Consider the following 22,560-nt stretch of genomic DNA (forward strand, 5'->3'; position numbering starts at 1 on the left):
CATAAAATAACCATAAACCAGCTCTTAACCCTATAGTACAAGTTGATAAACAATTTTAGTAATCATATAAAAGTACAACCATAAGGACAAAGTAAAAAAAAAAAATGCAACTTTTATTTTCAGCGATTTACTCACATATAGGCGTGTGCTCTGTTTGGCAGTTTAGTCTTTCGATGAAAGCGCATGGCTAAAAAACTCAACACAAACTCACACATGCCTGCAGTGCTGTGATAGTAAGTGTGTGTGCTAGCATTAGAGCTGCTCTGGGATCAGCTGAATCATGCTGGTGGGTTTCCCGATGACTGCATCGACGATCTGTCAATTACTGAAGCACCCAGTGTACAGCAGTACAGTAACAAAACACAAACACACAACCTCTTTGTTTCTGCACATAGCAAATCTCTTCACACAAGGGGATTGGTAACTACCAACACGGCAACAGCTGAGTTTTGCCAGCAACAGCAGAGCTTGAAAACAATCAGCTAAAAGGCAATCAAGTGAAATAACACACCACTGCGCACTGTAACATTCAGTGTATCGTTTATATCCAGCATAAAGCTTTGCAATATACTGTACTATTGCAGGAAAAGACAACACAGAACTACAGCTCTCTCTCAATCACACACATTGCATTTATGTCCTTCAAACTTTCTCTCCTGCCCATCAGGATGTGTATTTCTGTGTGTGTGTGTGTGTGGTTTGTGTGTGTGTTCGGGAATAGTGCCGAGCATTCCAGTTGTGCAATCCTGCCGTGATCAGCATGAGTGACTTTACTGTAGATATGTGCATATATTTATGTGAGTGTGTGTGTGTGTGTGTGTTGTTTTTATGATGCATGCATATGCAGCTGGAGGATCCCGGTCACTGTACACGTGGGTGTGTGCAAACCGTGCTGTCATTACTTCCTGCGGCAAGTCAAACAAAGGTACATGCGTAAACACATCAAGTCACTCCTGAGTCAGCTCACTATCATATAGACCAGGGGTGTTAAACTCATTTTTGCTTGAGGGTGGGATTAGAGAAAATGTCCCCTTGTGTGGGCTGAATTACCTTTTGTTAGAGTTGTGTACCAAAACCCTGTGCCATCATAACCCGTATTAGGGCTATATATATATATATATATATATATATATATATATATATATATATATATATATATATATATATATATATATATATATATATATATATATATATATATATATATATATATATATGGCTTCAGCATTAATATCGCAATGTGATCATTCACAAAAGATACATCGCAATTATAATTCATTTGCAAGTGTTTTTGATGCCTGGAATTGTATAATGATTTTAAAAGCATTCAGGTAAAATCAATTTTACCACTTGTGACTTAAACAATGATTCATTTTATTGAATTATTATTATTATTTTTATCATTCAATTACTGTACTTGAAAACCGTTAGACTCGTGAAATGATAAAACATGATTCATTTTTGTTCTTTTTTTTTCTCTATTGTATTTATAGATAGTTATGCATGAAAACACACATAACACATGCAAATAGAGAAACCCACAGTAAATAGCACAGTCCACACCGAAAATGTGTTGGGGAACACCAAAAGGTTTAAAGATTGTTTATTAGAGCTTATGGAGGTGCTAATATTAGACATCAATTAATGAATCATTCGCTAAACATTTGCATGAAAATACTCACAACACATGCAAATTGAGAAACGCACTGCAAATAGCACAGACAACAACAAAAATGCATTGGGAAAACCAAAAATTTGTATAGATTGTTTATTAGATCTTATGGAGATGCAAATAGTAAACATCAATTCATCAATCAGTGGCTAAACACATGCAGGAAAATTTCTACAACACATGCAAATAAAGAAGCGGACTGCAAATAGCAGACACCAATGAAAATGTGTTGGGGAACTTATAGATTGTTAAATAGATTCTATGGAGATGCAAATAGTAAACATTATTTCAATCTCTGACTGAACATGTGCATGAAAATACAACACATGCAAATACAGAAATGTACTGCAAATAGCACAGATCACAACAAAAATGTGTCGGGGGAAAATTATAGATTGTTTATTAGATTCTTTGGAGATGCACTCCCACTGCAGAATCATCCCATTGCATTATCAATTCTTTCTAAATAGAGATATTAAGTCATCTGGTGAAATTGTATTCATATCGCAATATATATCGAAAAATGAAGAAATATCACAATACTAGATTTTTCCAATATCTTGCAGCCCTAACCGGTATGCACTTGGACAGAACAATATATCAGAGGCTCTTAAAGGGATAGTTCACCAAAAAATGAATATCAACTCACCTGTTTACTAACCCCCAAATCGTTATAAAGCTTTCATAAGTTTTTTAATTCTGCTGTAAACAAAAGGAGATATTTAGAAGAAAGCTGAAATCTGGTAACATGTAAGGTAAATTTTCATATTTGGTGAACTAATCCTTTTAAATGCCCAAGCTGTCAACTAAAATCAGACCTGTCAACATTGGGATGTGAAAATAAGGGATTAAACATTGTGATTAAACATTCTCATTCTGATTAAAGAGCAGCGGATGAAGCTCTCATTTAGATTTTTGGTTGATTAAATTAAATAACAGAGGTGCCACTTTAAAACCAAAGCATTCGATTCTTTCCTAAACATTTATGCTCATCTCAGGCAAAATTTGTAGTGTTAAAAGAAAACGAACATTTTTGTTGTTATTATTATTATTATGTGTATATGGCGTGTAGAGAATTAGTTTGGGAAACAGTGTCGCGTCTGACAGTCACACACTGCTACATGAACTGTCTGTTTTGAGGATTTCATAGGAGGGGCAACGGTTCTGTAATGGAAAGGAAGAGAATCCCTCCTTTTTTATATTTATGTCAAAGTGTTGCCTTATTAAAATGAAAGCACAGAACAGACTCATATATAAGAGCAAGGGATGACCCCCGGTGGTTTGGCGGTATGGTTTGCGTATAGAGAGGATTAGCCCTTTAAAGTTTATTGACATCCCTATACCGTGCATACAGTATGTTGAAACATTTTACTTAAGCTTGTCCACAAGATGCCAGCACTGAACTGGGCCATTGTTTGTTTCACAGTTGAAAAAAAGTGACAGAGAGACAGCATAGATTAATGGATATCAGCTACTTTAAATGAGGACTTTTTTATTGATCATAACTTTTGCGGAAAAGTGTAGACCCAGCAAGTTACTGCACGGGAGACTGTGATTTAGAAGGTACAATGTCACAGGCTGCTAACTACTTAGTCAAAATATTATATTTATAGTGTAATATACTGTAGAGTGTACATCATCTCATGACAGATCAGAACATCTTGTATATTAGGAGAGGTGTCCTTTTGCCAGAAAAGGTGATCAAATTTCTTCAAATGTATTGAGAATATTTGAAGCTGATTTGTAGCATAAATAGTCAAATGGCTGAGGAATATCTGAAGGGTGAGTAAATGATGGCAGAATATATAGTTCTGGGTGAACTAACTTTACTGAAATGGGAATTGTTAAATGAGCTGTTTTAAATAAATTTCCAATCATGCTGAAAAAAACTTCAATTGTATGATTCTTAACAATAACATTCATTCATTTTCTTTTAGGCTTAGTCCCTTTATTAATCTGGGGTCACCACAGCAGAATGAACTGCCAACTTATCCAGCATATGTTTTACGCAGCGGATGCCCTTCCAGCTGCAACCCATCACTGGGAATTAACAATAACATAACTTTGATAAAATAAACTCATGGAAGGCACATTTGTCTCCCTATATTGAATTATTTTTTGATTCTATGGTGTCATGCTCACACATGAAAACAACAATATTATAGCAGACTTGAAAGAAAGAGGATGACAGGATCAGGAAAGGTCCAAAGGTCAAGTTTCAAACTTGGGACACCTGGAGTGCTGTTGCACTTAAACCACTGGGCTATCGCACCAACATATAGCAGACATTTTAATAGCAGATATTGTTGAATACTCCTCTTAGGTCCTTTAGTTCCTCTACCATAACAGTCAATTGCTTCTTTAGTAAATATCATAATCAATATATATATATATATATATATATATATATATATATATATATATATATATATATATATATATATATATATATATATATAATATTACTGTTTAAATTATACATTAGGCCATTAGACACCTTTATAACATGATATAGATAGATTTTCGGTTACATACATAATAATAATTGTTTAAAAGACATTTAATTATTTTTCAATTCTCTTATGTTTCTTTCTTGTGTTTTTATAAATACAAAAATTCTTGTGAAAACTTCAAATGCTCACAAATTTGACTGTCAGTGAACACAAAAAGTTATATAATTGAGAAAAGATGGTTATTTAATCATTCAGTTTTTTTATGTATATATTTCCCTGTGTGTTTTACACTTTCCTGATGCCTGAACCCTCATCATATACTGTCATGACAAGCTGTCTGTGTGTTATCTGGTGGCATTTAAAGCAATTCCGTTGTTTGGGAACAGTTTGGATTGGAAAAAACAGATAGGGATCAAAAACATATTATATTCAAGATTTGCTACATGGTCGTGTCTGCACCGCTTTGTAACGCCACAAATCTTTTTATCCACCTAAAATGGAACATTCCTAACTGATGCCTTTTTAAGGCAGTGTAAGGTTTTTGAACAGTAGCTCCCAGCATTTATAATTACAAGATGTGTAATTATAATATTTCAAACAGACTTTTAAGTTAAACAGAAAAATATAAACAACCATTTACTAGAGACATTCCCAGCTATAGTAACTCCAAGATACCAGATTACTTCAGAAATCTTAATTAATTCAATGAATCTAATTCACAGAAGTGGTCTAAATGATTCTAAATCTGAACTGCAAAATAGACTCAGTAGCCCCATTTATGGTCTTATACTGGGAAAATACTGTGGCCACAGAATAAGAATTTATTCAATGATTTATTAATTCATTCACTCAACTGAATCGTGACCATGTTTGATTGATTTGTTCCTTCAGTTATATTAAATCATGCCCATGCTGTACTAATTCATTTTGTTATTTTAATTTAGGTAAATCAGTCATGTTGTACTAATTTCTTCCCTTGTTTTTATTCCTTTAATTTGTGGACACGGCAATCGAGCAGCTCCATCATGTGTAAGGCTTAGTAGATTAACAAACAGCTAAAAAAGGAAAGAGTATGAAGGAATAATCAGTATGCATACATACATACATACATACATACATACATATACATATATATATATATATATATATATATATATATATATATATATATATATATATATATATATATATATATATATATATATATATATGTCAAATAGACAAGCACATAGGTTTAAAACAACATGAGCACAATTGAATTAAATACACTCATTCATTTAGGAGACACTATATGTTGTAAGCAGGGCTTTACATTAACACCCGCCAAGCCGACAAATGCGGGTAGATTTCAGCTCTGGTGGGTTAGACAGACACCTCCACTTGGCTGGTTGGAAGTCATTTTTAAATTGTAGTTTTCTTAAATTGCACGTTCGATAATAAGCATGGCCAAATATTCGTAAATGTGATCTTAGAATCGAGAAGCAGCACGACTGATGAAAATAACTTAGTGCGAGCAAAAGAAAGCAGGTAATTACCGAACGAGAGGATGATAACTTGCGCGCACAGGTGATGTGATGTGATGCGCGCTCCCGTTTACTTGGGCGAAAGCAACCGTGCCTAGAGAGTTCCCTTTGAAATAGACTGGAAAAATAGTGATGCTCATGCACCCACAGTCTTACTGCTTTCAAGAGCTCAAGATTTTAAAATAATTCCCATATTCTTTTGTAAGCAGCAGCGGTCACTGCTTTCATTTTAACTATTATTTGAACAGATTATTAACAGGCCTATATTAACCGTGTGAGTGATCATCCTTTCATTATGTTTCACCTGCTTTCTTTTGCTTCCAGTTATTTTTGTTAATATAAACCTTGTTTACCTTTTTAAATATTTTTTACAATAACATTGCTTTAATGGGAGATTAACTGGTGATCTGAGACTTTTAGACAGGACAAGCATGTGGACATAACACAACATCTAAATCAAGTCATTTTAGCAAGTGTAGCACTTCAAGAAAAGTGTGGCTAGTGAAAATGGCGAGTGGCTAGTAATGTTGGAAATCTACAAGCCATAGTGGCTGGTGATCAAAAAAGTTAATGTCAAGCCCTGGTTGTAAGTATTTACAAAGAAGTAGGATTTATTCAAATACATCACAGAAGCAGATAAGGAGGAACACTTTCTGAAGGCTACAGTGCACTGAGAGAGAAACATGCGCATTTGTGGATGCATGTGTGTATGTTCATGAAGGCGCCCGTGGGCAGATGCTGACAGAAAGGAATATTTGTGAGCGAGTCAGTGAACGGCTGTTAATTCAAAGTGTCACTCGGACTGTAATGTGTGTTTGGCAGTGTTATTTTAACCTGTTGACATATGTGCAGGGATCCATCTGAAATGGCCAACCAGAACACTATAATTTATGATAAATTTGCATATTATATTAAAACCTAGTACACAAACTTTAATTCGAATTAATCTCATTTGCTACCACAAAGCACATCACACTCTGAAACTACAGTACGGGTCAATTAAAACAGATTTGTGAATACATAATACTCACAATATTACGAGTAATTTAACACGAACACAAGGGACTCTGCAGACATTATAATACAGCTTCAGCTTGCTCTGTAAAACCAATATTAAAGTAATAAAAAGCAGCGCCATTAACTTTATGATCTAAAACAGCCATTTGCTTCTCAACAGAATGATCTTGTGCTTATGCTAATGCCAGTAGATCACTATACACCATTCATCTGCCATTATATAATAGTGCATTTTAAACGGTGCCACTCTGCTAACCTCTGTCGTGATTTTTGAGCAACTGACGTTCTTTATGATGTTTAAAAGTAATTTCATGTAAGTCTGCAAGTATCTATTTAAACTGTTAGAAAACACTAAAAAGCACATCTGCTAAAATTATATTTTAAAAGCAGACAGACAGACAGACAGACAGACAGACAGAGTACACACCATTGATCTTAGAAGGATTATTGAACTGTTTCCTCAGCTAGTTCTGTGTAAATCTATACCAGTTTATGTGTCACTGTAATTTCGCCACAACCCACAAGCAATTCACAGCAAATACACAACAGGAAAGTAATCTGCAACTACAAATGACACCATTTTTGTAAATGTATAGTACAAAAAGGATGATTAACCATAATTATAAGAAGAGTTCAACACTTTTTCTTTACCAAACTTGGATTACAAATACAAGCTCACATCTATGAGGGCATTAAAGAGATAGCTTATCCAAAAATTAAAACATACTCATCCTCCACTGGTTTTAAAACTGTTTGACTTTCTTTCTCCTGTTGAACATAAAAAGATATACTGAAGAATGTATCCATTGACTTCCATGTTTTGTTTTGACTATGGATTTCAAAGGGTGTTTAACCCAAATTCTTCAGATGTTTTTGAATTCAACAGAGGAAAGAAATCCATAAAACATTGGAACAATTTGAGTGTGAGTAAATAGTGAGGAAACCTTCATTTTGGGTGAACAAATCTCCAAGAACATTGCTGAGTGTGATAAATAACAGTCAAATTGCGTGTGGTTATGTTGTTGGTCTTATTTTCTTGGCATCTACATCAGCAATTCCCACAAACCTGCCATTTTACAAGCAGTTTACGCATTCTCCAAAGATTTTTTTAGTTCTCCTTTAACTAGTCTTAGTTTAGCCCCTTATGCCGAGTTCAGACTGCATGATCTTCAAAGAAATTGTGTCACAGATGTTTTCACATGGCATGACTATCTGGGCTAGCGTTTTGTTGCTGCTTTGTTTCCACAGCAAGATGGATCGGCGACAGGGGGTTTCACATTGCATGACTTTACAATAGGAAGAATCACCGACAACTTTGTCCAAACTACATTTCCCAACCAAACACACGTAGTATATCTTTTGTAACTACACAACAAGAAATAAGCCTTTAATGGGGTAGAAAATGTTTAATGGGAACTGGCAATTTCTTTTTTGACTTTCTGTATGACACGTCAAACAGACATGGGTGCTTCTGCCAAATTTCCACTAGTTTTTCCTCCATTTTTTTTTTGGCTTTTAACTTCTCCCCTAACTTCCCGGTGACCTGCATGTAAGTTACACACACAAGTGAATGCTGCTCTCTCATTAGCCCCTTTTCGGACCTACTTTACCGGTATATTCAAAAAAGCGCTGTTCACACAGGCGAGGACGTTACGGAATTTTCCCAGAAAAGACTGTTCACACATCCATTCCAAAATACCGGTAAATTATGAAATCATTCACCACAAATGAGCTTTAAACGGCTGCGCTTGAATTTGTAAACATTTGACTACATTACAAACTCTGTGGATGATCAGTATTGTGAACAACTTCAAAGAAAACATATGGAGAATCACTTTTGCATGTCGAGATGTTCATAATATGTGGGAGTGCTGGCGCTCACAGGCTGTTTCACAGGCACACGCAAAGCTTGAAGGTAAACAAACAGCGGCTTATCATAAGCATCTTATCGATGATTATTTACACAGTTGGCATTAAGAAGAACATATAAACGTTATCTGACTTCAAGCAGCTAAATGTGTCTGGGAAAATATTTAAAGGCTTTTATTCTCATAAACCGCGCGGACGTGAATGCGTCTGACTGTTCTGATTGGCTTAAGCAGATGTCTCACGTCAGCCCGTTCTAGACGTGCACGCGCTCATTCCGGCAATCTTCCTTCTGCATTCACACAGCGCAGCATTCCGGCAAATTACCGGTAATGTTACAACTTCTCTTTCCGGAAAATAGCCAAAACGAATTTACCGGTATTTTCAAAAAGGACCTGTTCACACATACAACCTTTCCGGAAAATTGCCTGTAATTTTCAGAAAAGGTGTGTATGTGTGAAAGGGGCTATTGGCTGTTGGCGATCAACATTATTTTCAGACAAAACTCATTTCACACAGTATGATTCGAATCGCTGACAGATCCAGATATTTAGCATGCCAAATATCTCACCGGCATCGGCGACTCATCAGCGATTCTCTCAGATCACGTCTTTAATAGTTCACATTGCTTGATTGCTACTCACGTGAATGAGCACCAATTTGCCTGTGATTTCAGGCATTTGTCTGCAATTTCTCAAAACCTGTCGGCAAGATTGGGACTAATATCCGGGATAAAATCATGCAGTTTGAACTCTGCATTAGTAAACACAAGTGCATCATACTTAAGATCATCTGAATTTTCACATGCAGCACTGAGACTGAGACTGATTATGTGCTGAAGGTCAAAAATATGCAAATAACTGAGAAAACATCAATTTAAAGCCACATTTTTATGAAGTCATCATGTAGAGTTCTTACAAAGTATTTTACAGTATTTTTAAAATACAATAATACAAGACACTAAAGTATTTTGATACTAAATAATAACTCATTTTCATAGACCCCATAAAATACAAATTTCAAAATACTATTTTTTTTATTTAAAATACGTATTTTGAAATACATGTATTATAAATACTGCCCATCCCTGGTACCCCAACGTCATAGGACCTTGAATTTTGGAGGAAAATAAAAATAAAACAACCAAATATCAATGTCTAATGATTTTACAGCTTGACTCTGTGTGGACGTTACCACTATGATGTCAGTCAGACATTGGATTTTGGTTGCCATACTTGAAATGTCAGTATTTGACATCAATATGACATAAGATGTTGGCTCGTTGTTGCATTTTGATCAACATCATTTGACGCCCTTATTGGACAACAAAATAATGTCCAGTGAACTTTGGTCACCTGACATCATGACATAAATCTAACCTAATATTAATGTCTTAGGCCTTTATGTGACTGCTGGAACATTCTGCTAAGCTAACACCATAGCACTCGAAGCATAAACACTTTCTTCTACAATGCTTTTTTACAAAGCTCATTGTAATGTAACTCAGAATTGACTTCTGAAAGTATACTAGCCATGTATCTTTAGCATTTGACCAAAACAAGGTAGGTGGAGGCATAATTATGCTGCCTACCTTCTGGAACAGCAATGCGATGTTTTAAAACGCTGCCTCCGTAGGCAGCACACTAGGCTTTGGAGTCTTTGCTACAGGAGCTGGGTGCTGATAAAAACAGCTTGAAGCTAGTTTTATTATCAATTCTATCGATTCTCATCATCATGTTTAATTAGTTCAGGCTCAGAATTACAGTAATTCCACCATATCAGTTTAGTATCAGCTGCCTTGAGTTGGGAGTGATTTTGTGGGTGAGATCCTCGAAGGAAAGGATTTTGAAAAGGATTAGTTCATGGAAAAAAAGCACAAAAATAATGACTGTGAAAAAACAACAAAGGCTGAATTTCTACATATTTCTTCCATTAAAGTTATTGGTGTCAGTATAACTTAAAAAAAAGAAAAATAAATTAATACTCACCCTCGGCATTAAAATGCCTAAATGTGGCAATTAAAGCATTTATTATTGTACAAAATATTAATATTTCTAGTAAAGTTTGTGTTTAACTTTCCATTCTTAAAAATATCCTGTGAATCTGTTAGTCACAAGTCAACTGAAGCCATATGATTAAACTCAAATGTTATTAAAACAAAATATTCATATCTCTGTTCAAAGGTCTTTCTATGTTTGCACACACACAGATGGGTAGAAATCAAATGATTTAATATTGAGATATATGAAGATAAAAAGAAACCGAGGCCATCCTTTAAGAGTAAGAGCAGATGAAAAACTAGGATACTTGTATGATGAAAATCCACTGCTCAGTGTACTCTCTTTGAACCTGATGCTGAGTTGCACTGCACCTTTCAAATTGGATGCTGAATTTAGACTTAATTCACACTCACAGGCACATGGTTTCCTCCAGAAACGAGACGTTAACATACAGTCTCTGAGTCACCCTTCTTTCCGAGAGTGTGCAGATCAGTTGAAATGCACGTACAGGTATAAGACTGTGTGAGAACATGTCATTGCAGCATGCCGTTAAAAAAATAGTTCACCCAAAAATGAAAACTCTGTCATCATTTATGCACCCTCGCATCAATCTAAACTTGTATTTCTTTCTTTCCTCCACACAACATGAAGAGTATTGCGATGGTGCCTTTTTCCAAACAACAACACTGAATTTTAAATAAACTTTACAGTTGCTCTGTATACGAAAAATAGATCACAACGTATAGTTATTATAGAATATCATTAATTTCATCTATACATCTGTTTTTGTATGGAGCCAGATTAGTCTCAAAAATAATGCATTTACAAAATAAAATCCATACATGCACAGTACAATTTATAATTTTGTATTTATGAAGTGTTTTGAATTTCCTGTATTAAGGTACAAATTGGATCTACATATATTTTTTATTTTTTTAATTTATGAATTGGATTTGTGTATTTATGAATCTTATTTTGAATTTACAAATTGGATTTGTGAATTTATGAATGGTGTTTTGAATTGACAAGTTGGATTTGTGAATTTATAAACCATGTTTTGAGTTTACAAATTGAATTTGTGAATTTATGAATCATGTTCTGAATTTACAAATTGTATTTGTGTATTTAGGAATCGTGTTTTGAGTTTACAAATTGGATTTGTGTATTTCTGAATTGTGTTCTGAATTTACAAATTGGTATTTTGTATTTATGTAGTGTTTTGAATTTCCTGTTTTAAGGTACGAATTGGATCTGCGTATTTTTGAATCGTGTTTTGAATTTATGAATTGATTTGTGTATTTTTGAATAGTGGTTTGAATTAACAAATTGGTATTTTGTATTTATGTAGTGTTTTAAATTTCCTGTTTTAAGGTACGAATTGGATTTTCTATTTTTGAATCATGTTTTAAATTTTTACAAATTGGATTTCTGTATCTATGAAGTGTTTTGAATTTCATGTTTTGAATTTACGAATTGGATTTGTGTATTTTTAAATCATGATTTAATTTTATGATTATGTATTTTTGACTTGTGTTTTGTGAACTGGATTTTTTTATGTGAATTGTGTTGTGGATGTATACATTTTGTAAATGTACTATTTTTAAGACTCATCTAGCTCCATATTTTTGGGTGTAGATGTCCAAATAAGACATACAGTTACTATTTCTGGAGTGGATAATAAAGGATCGGAAGCTTTCATGGTGCACACTCAGCAAACAACAAATCTTCATGCAGTGAGCATCAGAAGCCAAAGAGAGTGTGTACAGTACGTCATTTCTTCACTGCCTCAAAATGCAGTGTTTGGCAGTCGCAGAGCTACAGCGGTCTAGGGAATCATCTTTTGCGTTCATTACTAAAGGCTCACGTTTGGAGAATAAAACTGGAGCCTGTCACGACACAGAGCTGTGCGGTCTCGCTTCTTTGCACAACCTCAAGCAGCCTGTCATTTACACCAAGCCGGATCACAGTTTCAGCGTTAGAAAAAACAGAGAGAGAGACACTGACGACGTGAACGTTTTAGGCTTAAAATAGCAGGACTGCTGAAAATACAAAGCAACACACTTCTTTGAACTTCACAGATCTGTTGGAACAAGACAAGGACAAAATAATTTGGTCAAGGACAAAAAAAAATGATGATATCATTTAGATGATTTCAGATTTCTAAATTTAGCCGGACAGTTTACAAATAATCAAACCAGGTATAAACTTCAAATGGGGGGATAAAGATTTGACCACACTTCCAACCAATCCAAATGTGTTCCAACCAATCCAGGTGATTTATTTCAATTGAAGACTTTCATTTTATTACAATTAATATCACTTATGATGTTAATATTTAAATTTGGTAATGATTATCTAGAGATGCTCCAATCAATCAGCTGAAGATCAGTATCAGCCGATGATCACATTTCGTGACTCGATCGGTACTCGCCAATCTGGTCAATCTCCCCAACTGATCACAGGCGCTTGTTTGAGTTTACAAGCAGAGGAAGACGCACATCCGCAGACGTATATTATACATCAGCAGCTTACAACATGCGAGGAGGTAAATGACAAGTGGTGGCGTAAACGATCGCTGCGCATGTGTCACAACAGCTAAACAAAATATATACAGATGTGGTGCAATCTCTGTTTATACAGTTTATTAGCAGAACTCGCGTGAATGATGCTCTCTCGCCAGTGTTTCCAGCTGCTGAGAGGCGAGTGGAGCGATCGCCGCTGTCTAGTGTCCAACATGACCTCTCCCGGAAGCTTCGCTAGTCTCGCGCATAGTAGCTCTGTGATGCCTGGAAGTTAGATAAAATCCCCAGCAAATCATGGCCACATGTGAATGAGCAAGAGAACAGATTAAGAGAGGCACAGTGATGTTCTAAGCATTATATTGGTTGGGTTAAATGAATAGAGCAGTGAAGTAAGAACAGAGATTTTTTAATCTGTTTAATCTATTTCTTTCTGTAAAGCTCCTTCTGACCATGACATGTCCACACTAAATGGTTATAAGACCCGTGTTAAATATCCTTAGTCCTTAAACTCCAAGTCAACTTAAAAGTAAAATGTGCTTTCTGCATTATTAAGCTTGAAGCATCAGAATCAATACTTGGTATCGGCCCATCATTATGACAAGGAATCGTTACTCGGTATTGGCTGCAAAAATCCTAAACAGAGCCTCGCTAGTATTATACAGTACATTAAAACATTTATAACACAGCACAGCTTCTAACGTTGAATGTGTGTATGAATTGTATATTATGTCAACAAAAGGTAATTTTCATTAACCATTTTAACGACACCTTCGATAAAATTCATCCGAATCCCAATACTATTAAGAAAAGTGGAAACTGTTTATAATGGCTTCAGTTGACGTCTGTATACACCATTATACAGTACATTGTTTTTGTTATGTAAGCATGGTGGTTTAAAAATCTGACTTTCAGTGTAATTTGATTCCAGCTAATTTTTAACAGCACAGCTCCTTTTGATGCTTGATATAGGGCTGTTGCAATCACTGCAATTTTGCAGTACCATGCTATTAACAAGCCAACCACAGATGAATGAAAGCATCTATTTGTATCCAGTGTTTTAAGACTGAAATACAGGCAAATGCTCTTGTCCCGAAATGTAAAGTTACATCCCCAGTTTGGCAGTATTTCAACATTCAACTAAACAGACGAAAAAATTTAATTAAACCGTTACACAAAATTTGCTGTAGAAAGGTCCCTGTGACATGCGACAGGACATTGAACCTGAGGTCTCATCTCGCTGTCATCCAGCCATCGAAGCACAGCTGCCCCACAAGTGTCATGTTGCAGAGCAAAAAGGACAAGTGAGGCCGGGACCAACCGACAGTAAAGAGTAGCTGAAGCCGTTGCGAAATCTGTCAAATACAGCCGTGAAAGATACAGACATGAATGCCTTTCTGTCACTGTGTTTGGCGATAATACACATCCAGATTTACCGGAAAAGAATTTCCTCACAGCCCTAGATTGATATTGCATATTATATGTATGTATGTGTTCATATTATTTTAATGTACTTCTTAAATTGTAATCACACTGGTTGTGTCTCAAAAAGTTCACAGAATGTCGATATTCCTCTCATTTTATTTCTTATAGTCACTATAAATCTGAAGACATTTACTCACATAATAGTTTACTTCAACAATAAAAAATAAATTGTGTAGTAGGACTGGGTCCAAAAAATAAATTATTTGATTTGAATCCATCATTAAATTAACAAAACAAAAAAATCAATCAATCCCTAAATTGATTCCTAATCTGCATCTGATTTTAACCAGAGTTAATATTATCTGTACTTCATCTCATCCAAAGTCTTTCAAGCTGGTTAAGAAAAAAAGCATCTCTTTTTCATCGAGATCTTGAAGAAAGGTCACAGAAACCAACAGATGCCAGCACCAGCTAAATTAAAGTCTGATATGTGCAAGCATTTCATGTTCAAAGGCAATTTGGGTAAAGAAAAACCGACAAAACCACACTCATTTGCCATATAGTTAGTTGTTGAAATTACATAAAAACAATAGTACCCACTATAATCAACAACTCTGTTTACACTAGATGTAACACAAAGTAGACAAAGTCTATTTTGACAATTGTGAGACATTCCCCACACTGGGAAACACCCATACACACCATTTACACCTACTGTACACTACAGACAACTTAGCCTAACAGGAGCACCTGGAGGAAGCCCATGCGAACACGGGGAGAACATGCAAACTCCACACAGAAATGCCAACTGACCCAGCATTTATATATAAAATATTTATAACTAATCGATATTGAAACATATCAAATCAAAAACTGAATCAAATATAAATAAAATCAGCAAAGAAATATAAAACTGAATCACCAAATTGATCGCAAAGTCCAAGCATAAACTTGCTTACGCAAATTAAACACACCACCTTCACCAAGATTAGTAAAACGAAAAGAAAGCTTTCTTGGTATAATTTCAGACATGTTAGACAGGCAAGATGTGCCAATTATTCACAGAGGTGCCATGCTGAGTTGCTCGACTCCTTTAGTCAGCTGACTTGAGTCTTTTACTCTGACAGGACTCCTAAGATTTTCACAGCTATGGCAACATAATGCCACTTTTCATGCACAAATTGTGTTTGAACGTGATGAAGGAGTTACTTACTTTTACACACTGAAATATAAAATGCTAATAATCATTAAAAAAAGCAAAAATCTAAATGTAAACAGAGAATCCATTCATTTTCTTTTCGGCTCAGTCCCATTATTAATCTGGGGTTGCCACACTGGAATGAACCGCCAACTTATCCAGCATATGTTTAACCCATCACTGGCGCATACATACTGTAGACTACAGACAATTAAGCCTACCCAACAGGAGCACCTGGAGGAAACCCATGCGAACATGTGGGAAAACATGCAAACTCCACACAGAAACACCAACTGACCCAGCCGAGGGACCAGCAACCTTCTTGCTGTGAGCTGAACCCACTGCGCCACCATGCAGTCGTAAACACTAAATTAGTATAATGAAAATTGTGACCATGGCTCAATTACCAATGCATTAAAACAGACAATAAACGACCAAGAGCCTCATTTATAAAACTTTTATAGAAACCTTGCTAAAAACTAACATATATCATGCAGATTGCTGAAAGTTTTGTGTACAAATTTCAGGGTCTGTTTTGGGTGTACAAAAAAGGTGTATTTGAGGCCCTAGAGCCAATTTAAGAGCAGGTTACATAGCCAAGGGTTAAAAAGAGAGAAAAAGGTCAAAGCTCGAAAGATATCTTCAGCATATTGAAACTTCAAGGCTACACTACGCTCAAAGTTGAAAAGTTCACAAAGTAAACTTTCATATGCTGAGCATTAGACTGTAAAACCAAAGTTGGTTATGGTATTAATCTGAAGGCCTTGCGCAGCCTGCTCCTCACATACTATCATGCATCAGGAGTGATGAAGCACCACATAAATAATTCCGTATTGCAATAGATGACAGTCGTCAAGATCCCTCTATGGTGATGGAGACTGTGAGACTACAAGACCAACTTGCTGGCAGCGCACTTATACTGAAGAACAGTGATTCTCTCACATACTCTCTCGCTGTCTCTTTGACAGTGTTGTAACTCTGAGCAGCCTGTAAAACAGCTGAAATCTCTCCAGCACTGTTTAAACCCCTTACACGAGGGGACTAAAGCATTCAGAAGACCCCCCGCCAGCTGAAAAACAGAGAGAGAGAGCCTAGAGAGAATATTCTGCACTACTAAAGAGTTTGATCATGTTTTTAAACTCAAATCCAGATGCAGTTTTTAATTCTGCAGTGTACTAATGTAAGAACATACGGTTTGAACAGCTGTGCTTTGTGAGCATGCACCAGCTCAACATTTGGAAGAGAAAATAATTCAGGGTGCAAAGATAAAGTTAATGAATACAATGAAATATATAACTGTACAGCAATGCGATAACACCTGCCCTTTACTCATCAGTCCATAAATATACAAATAAATGAACAGCTCTCATTCAAGCCACAAACATCATTCATGTTACAGTTGTTTTTTTTTTTTAATCTCATTCATTCATTTACTTTACGGCTTAGTCCCTTTATTAAACTAGGGTCGCCACAGCGGAATGAACTGCCAACTCATCCAGCATATGTTTTACACAGCGGATGCCCTTCCAGCTGCAACCCATCACCTGGAAACATCCATACACACTCATACACTATGAACAATTTAGCTTACCTAATTCACTTATACCACATGTCATTGGAATGTGGGGTAAAACAGAGCACCCGGAAGAAACCCACGCGGTCACAGTGAAAACATGCAAACTCCACACAGAAATGTCAACTGACCCAGCCGAGACTTGAACCAGCGACCTTCTTGCTGTGAGGTGATCATGCTACCCACTGCACCACAGTGATGCCTCGTTTCATTATTTGATAAGGGTAAATACATTGTAAATTCCACAAACACACATCCAAACACTAAAATTAATGTTTATAAAAATAAGAAAAGATGTGTTGCCTGTACGCTTTCCTCTTAATAACAAAAACAACAATGAGCTGTGATAAAGATCCTACCACTGTGGACGCGTTTGAACAAGCATTCAATGGCACCCTGTGGACTGACAAGATAAGGTCATTAAAATGAAACTGTTTTGATAGTTTGGTTAAAAAGTATCAAGACAACATTAGCTTTATCTAAAACTGCGAATAAAGGTTCTCATGTGCATTTAAATATTACAAATTCTTTCAAAGATCTGTCTACTTTTTCCAAAAACAACCTACAGAAACTCAGCCAAGGTTTAATTTTTTATATAGGCTATGCAATTCACGCACTTACAACATGTGAGGCATAAACATTTTCGCTTATAACCTCAATTCTACAACTGTTCATGTACACTATAAAAAAATAAACAAATAATCGTAGCACTGTCTTATTTCAGAACACACCCCTTCAGAGCTTTCAAACAGGTTATCCAGAGGCATAATGCAAGCTTTAAAAATGCCAGTTGGCCATGATACGCATACTCAACCTTCATGTTCAAATGTACAGTTCAGCATCACAAAAACAAGGAAAATGATTCAAGCGTGAGTCAGTATATTACACTTGTTTTCAAACGAGGGCATTCCTGTGTTGAGGGAACTTGTGACCTACAAGTCATTGCCAAGAACATGCATTCATATCCAAGACCACTGCATGAGCTTATTGACTCTATATACATTACTGACACTCACGTAATTATTAAAGGTATCCATGTCAGTTCTAGTAGTGTTTTCCTGAGACTCGCTGGCCTCAAGCGTTTTCTCTGCGGCTAGAGATGCGCTTACATTTACAATGCTCAGAGGACTCGCGCGCACGCATACTGCGCGGCTTTTACGTTGTTGTTTTTTTCCGGTGATGCCTTTTAACGGGCTCATTTAAATAAACAAATCTAACTAATTCACCAGAGCGGGAAGAAAAACACAATTCCAGCCATTCGTGTCACAAAACAGAGACATAACATTGCGTCTTACCAGTACACAAGCTTGTTATGGAGAATAGCTGGAGTCTTATCCGACGCACAGTTGATGCACCACATTGTTGAGAAACACGTCCGGATGCGCAAGCGCTATTTCATTTGATTGCTAATTTGGCTCGAGCGCTGACAGCGTCCCTCACGGCGTGCGCGCGGAGTAGGATTCTCTTTAAAAGGCATGATTTGCGATTTCATGTGCTGTCATTAGCAAGGAGATGATGAAGCTCATTCTCTCATCCTTGCCACCCTCCTCCTCCTCCCTTCTTGTTCCATCTCTCTCTCCTCCAATCCTTTGAATCTCTTCAGGCTCGTGCAGCCAGCGTGACACAGCAGTAAGGGCGCGAAAACGCGTCTGCCAGCAGAGCTTGGCAAACAGCTTCCCGTTCGCAGCGCATGATCCGCACCTCAGGCATCATTGCTTCCACTCATCTGACAGGCTCTGTTCGCTGCCATTAAGATCAATCAGCGTGTCATGTGACATAATATGTGTGAGTCACATCTCGATTCGTCGAGCGGTCCGGGGGAACCATATGGTGTCAATCTGGTGGTCAATTCTATCACTTGGTTCGCGCCACTTGCACTCTTGAATAAGGTTCCAAGAAGGAACCATTTGAGAACCTTTATTCTATCGTGAAGAACGTTTTAATAGCCTTTCCACTGTAAACAAGTGGGCAGAAATTTCCTCATGAGAACAATTTTATATTACCAAGGTAAAATTTCTACCCATGGTTTACTGCAGTGCCCACTCACAAACTACCTGTAAAAGAGGTACATTTCCACAACTAAAAACGTGTCTAAATCACCACGTCCATTATATGAACCAAAATATCCTTGATGAAAAATATAAAGATTTGAGATAAAATTTTGGATGAAATCTGAGAGCTCCCTGATCCTGCAAAAACAGCAAAGGTTCCAATTTGTCTTAAGAAGGTACCAAAAAGCATAGTCAAAGCAGTCCATGTATCTTCAGTAGTTCAATCTGAATACCATGAAGCTACTTCTGTGCAAATAAAACAAAAATCAAGTTTTTTTCAACAGTTCTTTCTCTGCTGTGTCAGTATATTGTGCACTGATATACACCCCATATACCAGCGCATAACTTACTCTTTTTAAAACAACACACAGGCACATTCGAGGTCATACCTCATCAGACATGACACGCATAAAGAGCACAATGCCCTCATGAACACCTGCCCTATACTGACAGCGAGGAGAGGAAACTGTTGAATAGTCTTTGATTTTGTTTTGTGTGCATAATAGTATTCTCATAGTTTGAAAATATTTAGATTGAACCACTAAAATCATGTATGGTCTGTTTTAGTATGTTTTTTTTTTTTTTTTTTTGGTATTTTTTTGCACTTTGATTGAGTCAGAGCAGTTGCTAAAGTATAGAGCATTAGGGAGCCCTTACATTTTATTTAAAATATCATAACTTCTGTTACGAAGATGAACAAAGGCTTTCAAGGGTTGGAATGTCACGAAAGTGAGTAATTAATAACATAATTTAAATTTTTCATTTAGTTAAAATGGGAATTGTATTGATTGTATTAATGGTCCCTGTGTTGGGTTTCCAGTAGTGAGCACTACAAAATGCACCTGAAACCACTCAAATGTACTGGTTTTAATGGTTGACAGCTAGTGGTTTGGATGATATTTGTATTGGAAACCATTAGAACTTGTGTGATGATTTCTGTTTTTTTTTTTCTCAGCAGGGATAATCCAAAATAAAAACATGATTCAACATTAAACGTGATCTGTTAAACATTACATATAACAGAATGACTTTTCACTCTCGAAACTGAATTATTTATACTTTAAACCCCTGGTAAACGGAATCCTTGAAGTTTCACACAGCTCAATTTACCCAGAGTTAACAATAATCCATGGTATTAATATGCTAATGTTACACACTGACTGTACATTCATAAACTCTTCACATCCTTACTTGTTTGTAGCATACAAACTATTCAACTATGATAGAAATAGAACAAAACACTAGCATATTCGGTGTTTGGTTTGTAGCTTCTATCGGTTTTAATGGGCCAATGGCAGCCCTGCCACAACACTGAAAAGGAATCAAAATTCTTTCATCATCAGAAAGGTTCTGCGGATGTTAAAGGTCCCATGAAGGGCTTTGAAAAGTGCATTTTTGGTTCAATGTGTGATGTGATTTCAAAAGAAACATGAAGACAGGGCAGGACGTAGAATAGATCCTCCCCTTTAAAAAAAAAAACAGCCAATAGTGTTTCGTTTTTATCACAGCTCTGCCTGAGATAGTATGTGAGCACAAGGGTAAAATAAAAAGCATCCCGGGGCTGGGACATGCCAGATACTAGCATTTGATTGGTCAAGATTTGATAAGAAAGTCAAGAATGAGATGATGTCAAAAAACAAACTGTAATCTTTGAATATTTATATCAGATTTAAATATTTTTAACATGAATTTCATCACTGTTTTGCAGCACACTAGCTTATGACTGACATACTGATCCTAACATAAAAAAAACTTTTAATTTCTGATTTCCCGGGGACTATAAAGGGTTTTCATCAAACCACAGATGCCAAAATAAATATTCTTATCACTCGCCAATTCTCTTCTCATTTTATCTGACAGTAATTCATGTTTAGGATTGTTTTTTCTTGTCAGTGCTCTAAGTACAATTAAACGCACAAAAGGAGACTTCTCAACCCACCCTGTTGTGACAACAGTCTCATGACAATGCCAACTGTGCCTCCATCATTCACATGGACATCAAAATACAGGAGAGATATGTGATATTTCTCTCTGTGTGTGTCTCCAACTCTCCCTGGCCCCAGGACAGCTTTATATAATTCATCATATTCCACATTAGCCACCATTTTGATGCCTCCTCCCCATGTTTGTCATCTGCCTCATTCTTCAGCACAAGCTGCTCAGTGTTCTGTTCACTTCAACTCTCCTGTGTCACTTTCTCTTTCTTCAGGGTTCATACGGTCAAAGTAAACCTGGAAGTATGAGGCCAGGAAATATTAAAACGGATTTCCAGGTCAGAGAAAGATACAGTCAATTTACATTTCTATATATAGAAAATTCTTTTTATTTCTATTAAACATTGAGACTGATTTACAATTAAAAACAGATTTTTAAAATGGTTATGCTGTAAATTATGAACTACTTGAAAAGCCATGGGAATGTATTGCAAAAAAGATGTCTGTGTAAAACTTGATAAGCTTCAACTTAATCTGACAAATTTATTTACAAAATAATGTATAGCATCATGTATCATTGTCTTTAAAATAGCTTAAAAAATTATCATTCAATTAAATCTGTGCATGTCCAGGCTAGGGGAATTCTCCAATGTTTTATTACCTTATAAAAAAAGAAACTAAAACTATGGCCTATATTTGTAGGCACCCCGTGACCTACATTCTGCCATTCATCACACTGTCATGTCTTATTTTTAATGAATGAAAGTTAATGAGTTGGCTAAATTACTGTTTAAAGCTGCTTTTTAGCAGCATAATAAGCACAGCAATGTCAGAACATGGATATCAATTGACTGCATTGGTAAGTCCATTTTTAAGAAGTCTACTCTGTAAAATAATTTCATTAATTAACAGTTTCTTTATTTAATGATTCAAAGGAGTTTTCCGCTTTTAATGGTTATGAATTGCATTTTCGGACGTTGATCTCTGCTATGTCAACTTTTAATTTAAAAAATGCAACTCTGCAGTTTAACATGACCAACTCAGGCAATATATCAGTCAATTTTTTTTAAATGCCAATAAAAGTTAATTTTTTAAAACTTCTCAACAACAAAAGTTGGAAAGGAAAAAAGGAAAGATTAAGATCCAATAATGCAATTCAAAAGCATAAATAAATGAAAAAAGGGAAGATTAAGATCCAATAATGCAATTCAAAAGCATTAATAAATGATAAAAGCAAATTTACAGATTTATTTTACAGAATATGAGATTCATGGGATCAAATTCCTGCCTAAAGTATTGGAGTCGCAGATAGAAAAAGAATGCGCGTAA

At 35.9% G+C, this 22,560-nt stretch overlaps 1 protein-coding gene across 12 annotated transcripts in view; it reads right to left on the reverse strand.

The window, feature by feature from the left end:
• Positions 1-22,560, reverse strand: part of iqsec2a (IQ motif and Sec7 domain ArfGEF 2a) — a 167,382-nt gene that overhangs the window by 72,489 nt on the left and 72,333 nt on the right. For 4 of the 12 annotated variants that reach the window (XM_073910314.1, XM_073910315.1, XM_021472058.3 and 1 more), the window contains exon 1: positions 18,542-18,970. The exons of the other annotated variants lie outside the window; for them this stretch is intronic. In XM_073910314.1, coding sequence (XP_073766415.1) covers positions 18,542-18,606 — 65 coding nt within the window. In that variant the 5' untranslated portion in view covers positions 18,607-18,970. Of the gene's footprint in view, positions 1-18,541; positions 18,971-22,560 lie in introns of those variants that run through there. 12 annotated transcript variants of the gene reach the window in all.

The sequence above is a fragment of the Danio rerio genome, chromosome 8 (genome assembly GCF_049306965.1).
Source record: "Danio rerio strain Tuebingen ecotype United States chromosome 8, GRCz12tu, whole genome shotgun sequence".
NCBI classification, from domain to species: Eukaryota; Metazoa; Chordata; class Actinopteri; order Cypriniformes; family Danionidae; genus Danio; species Danio rerio.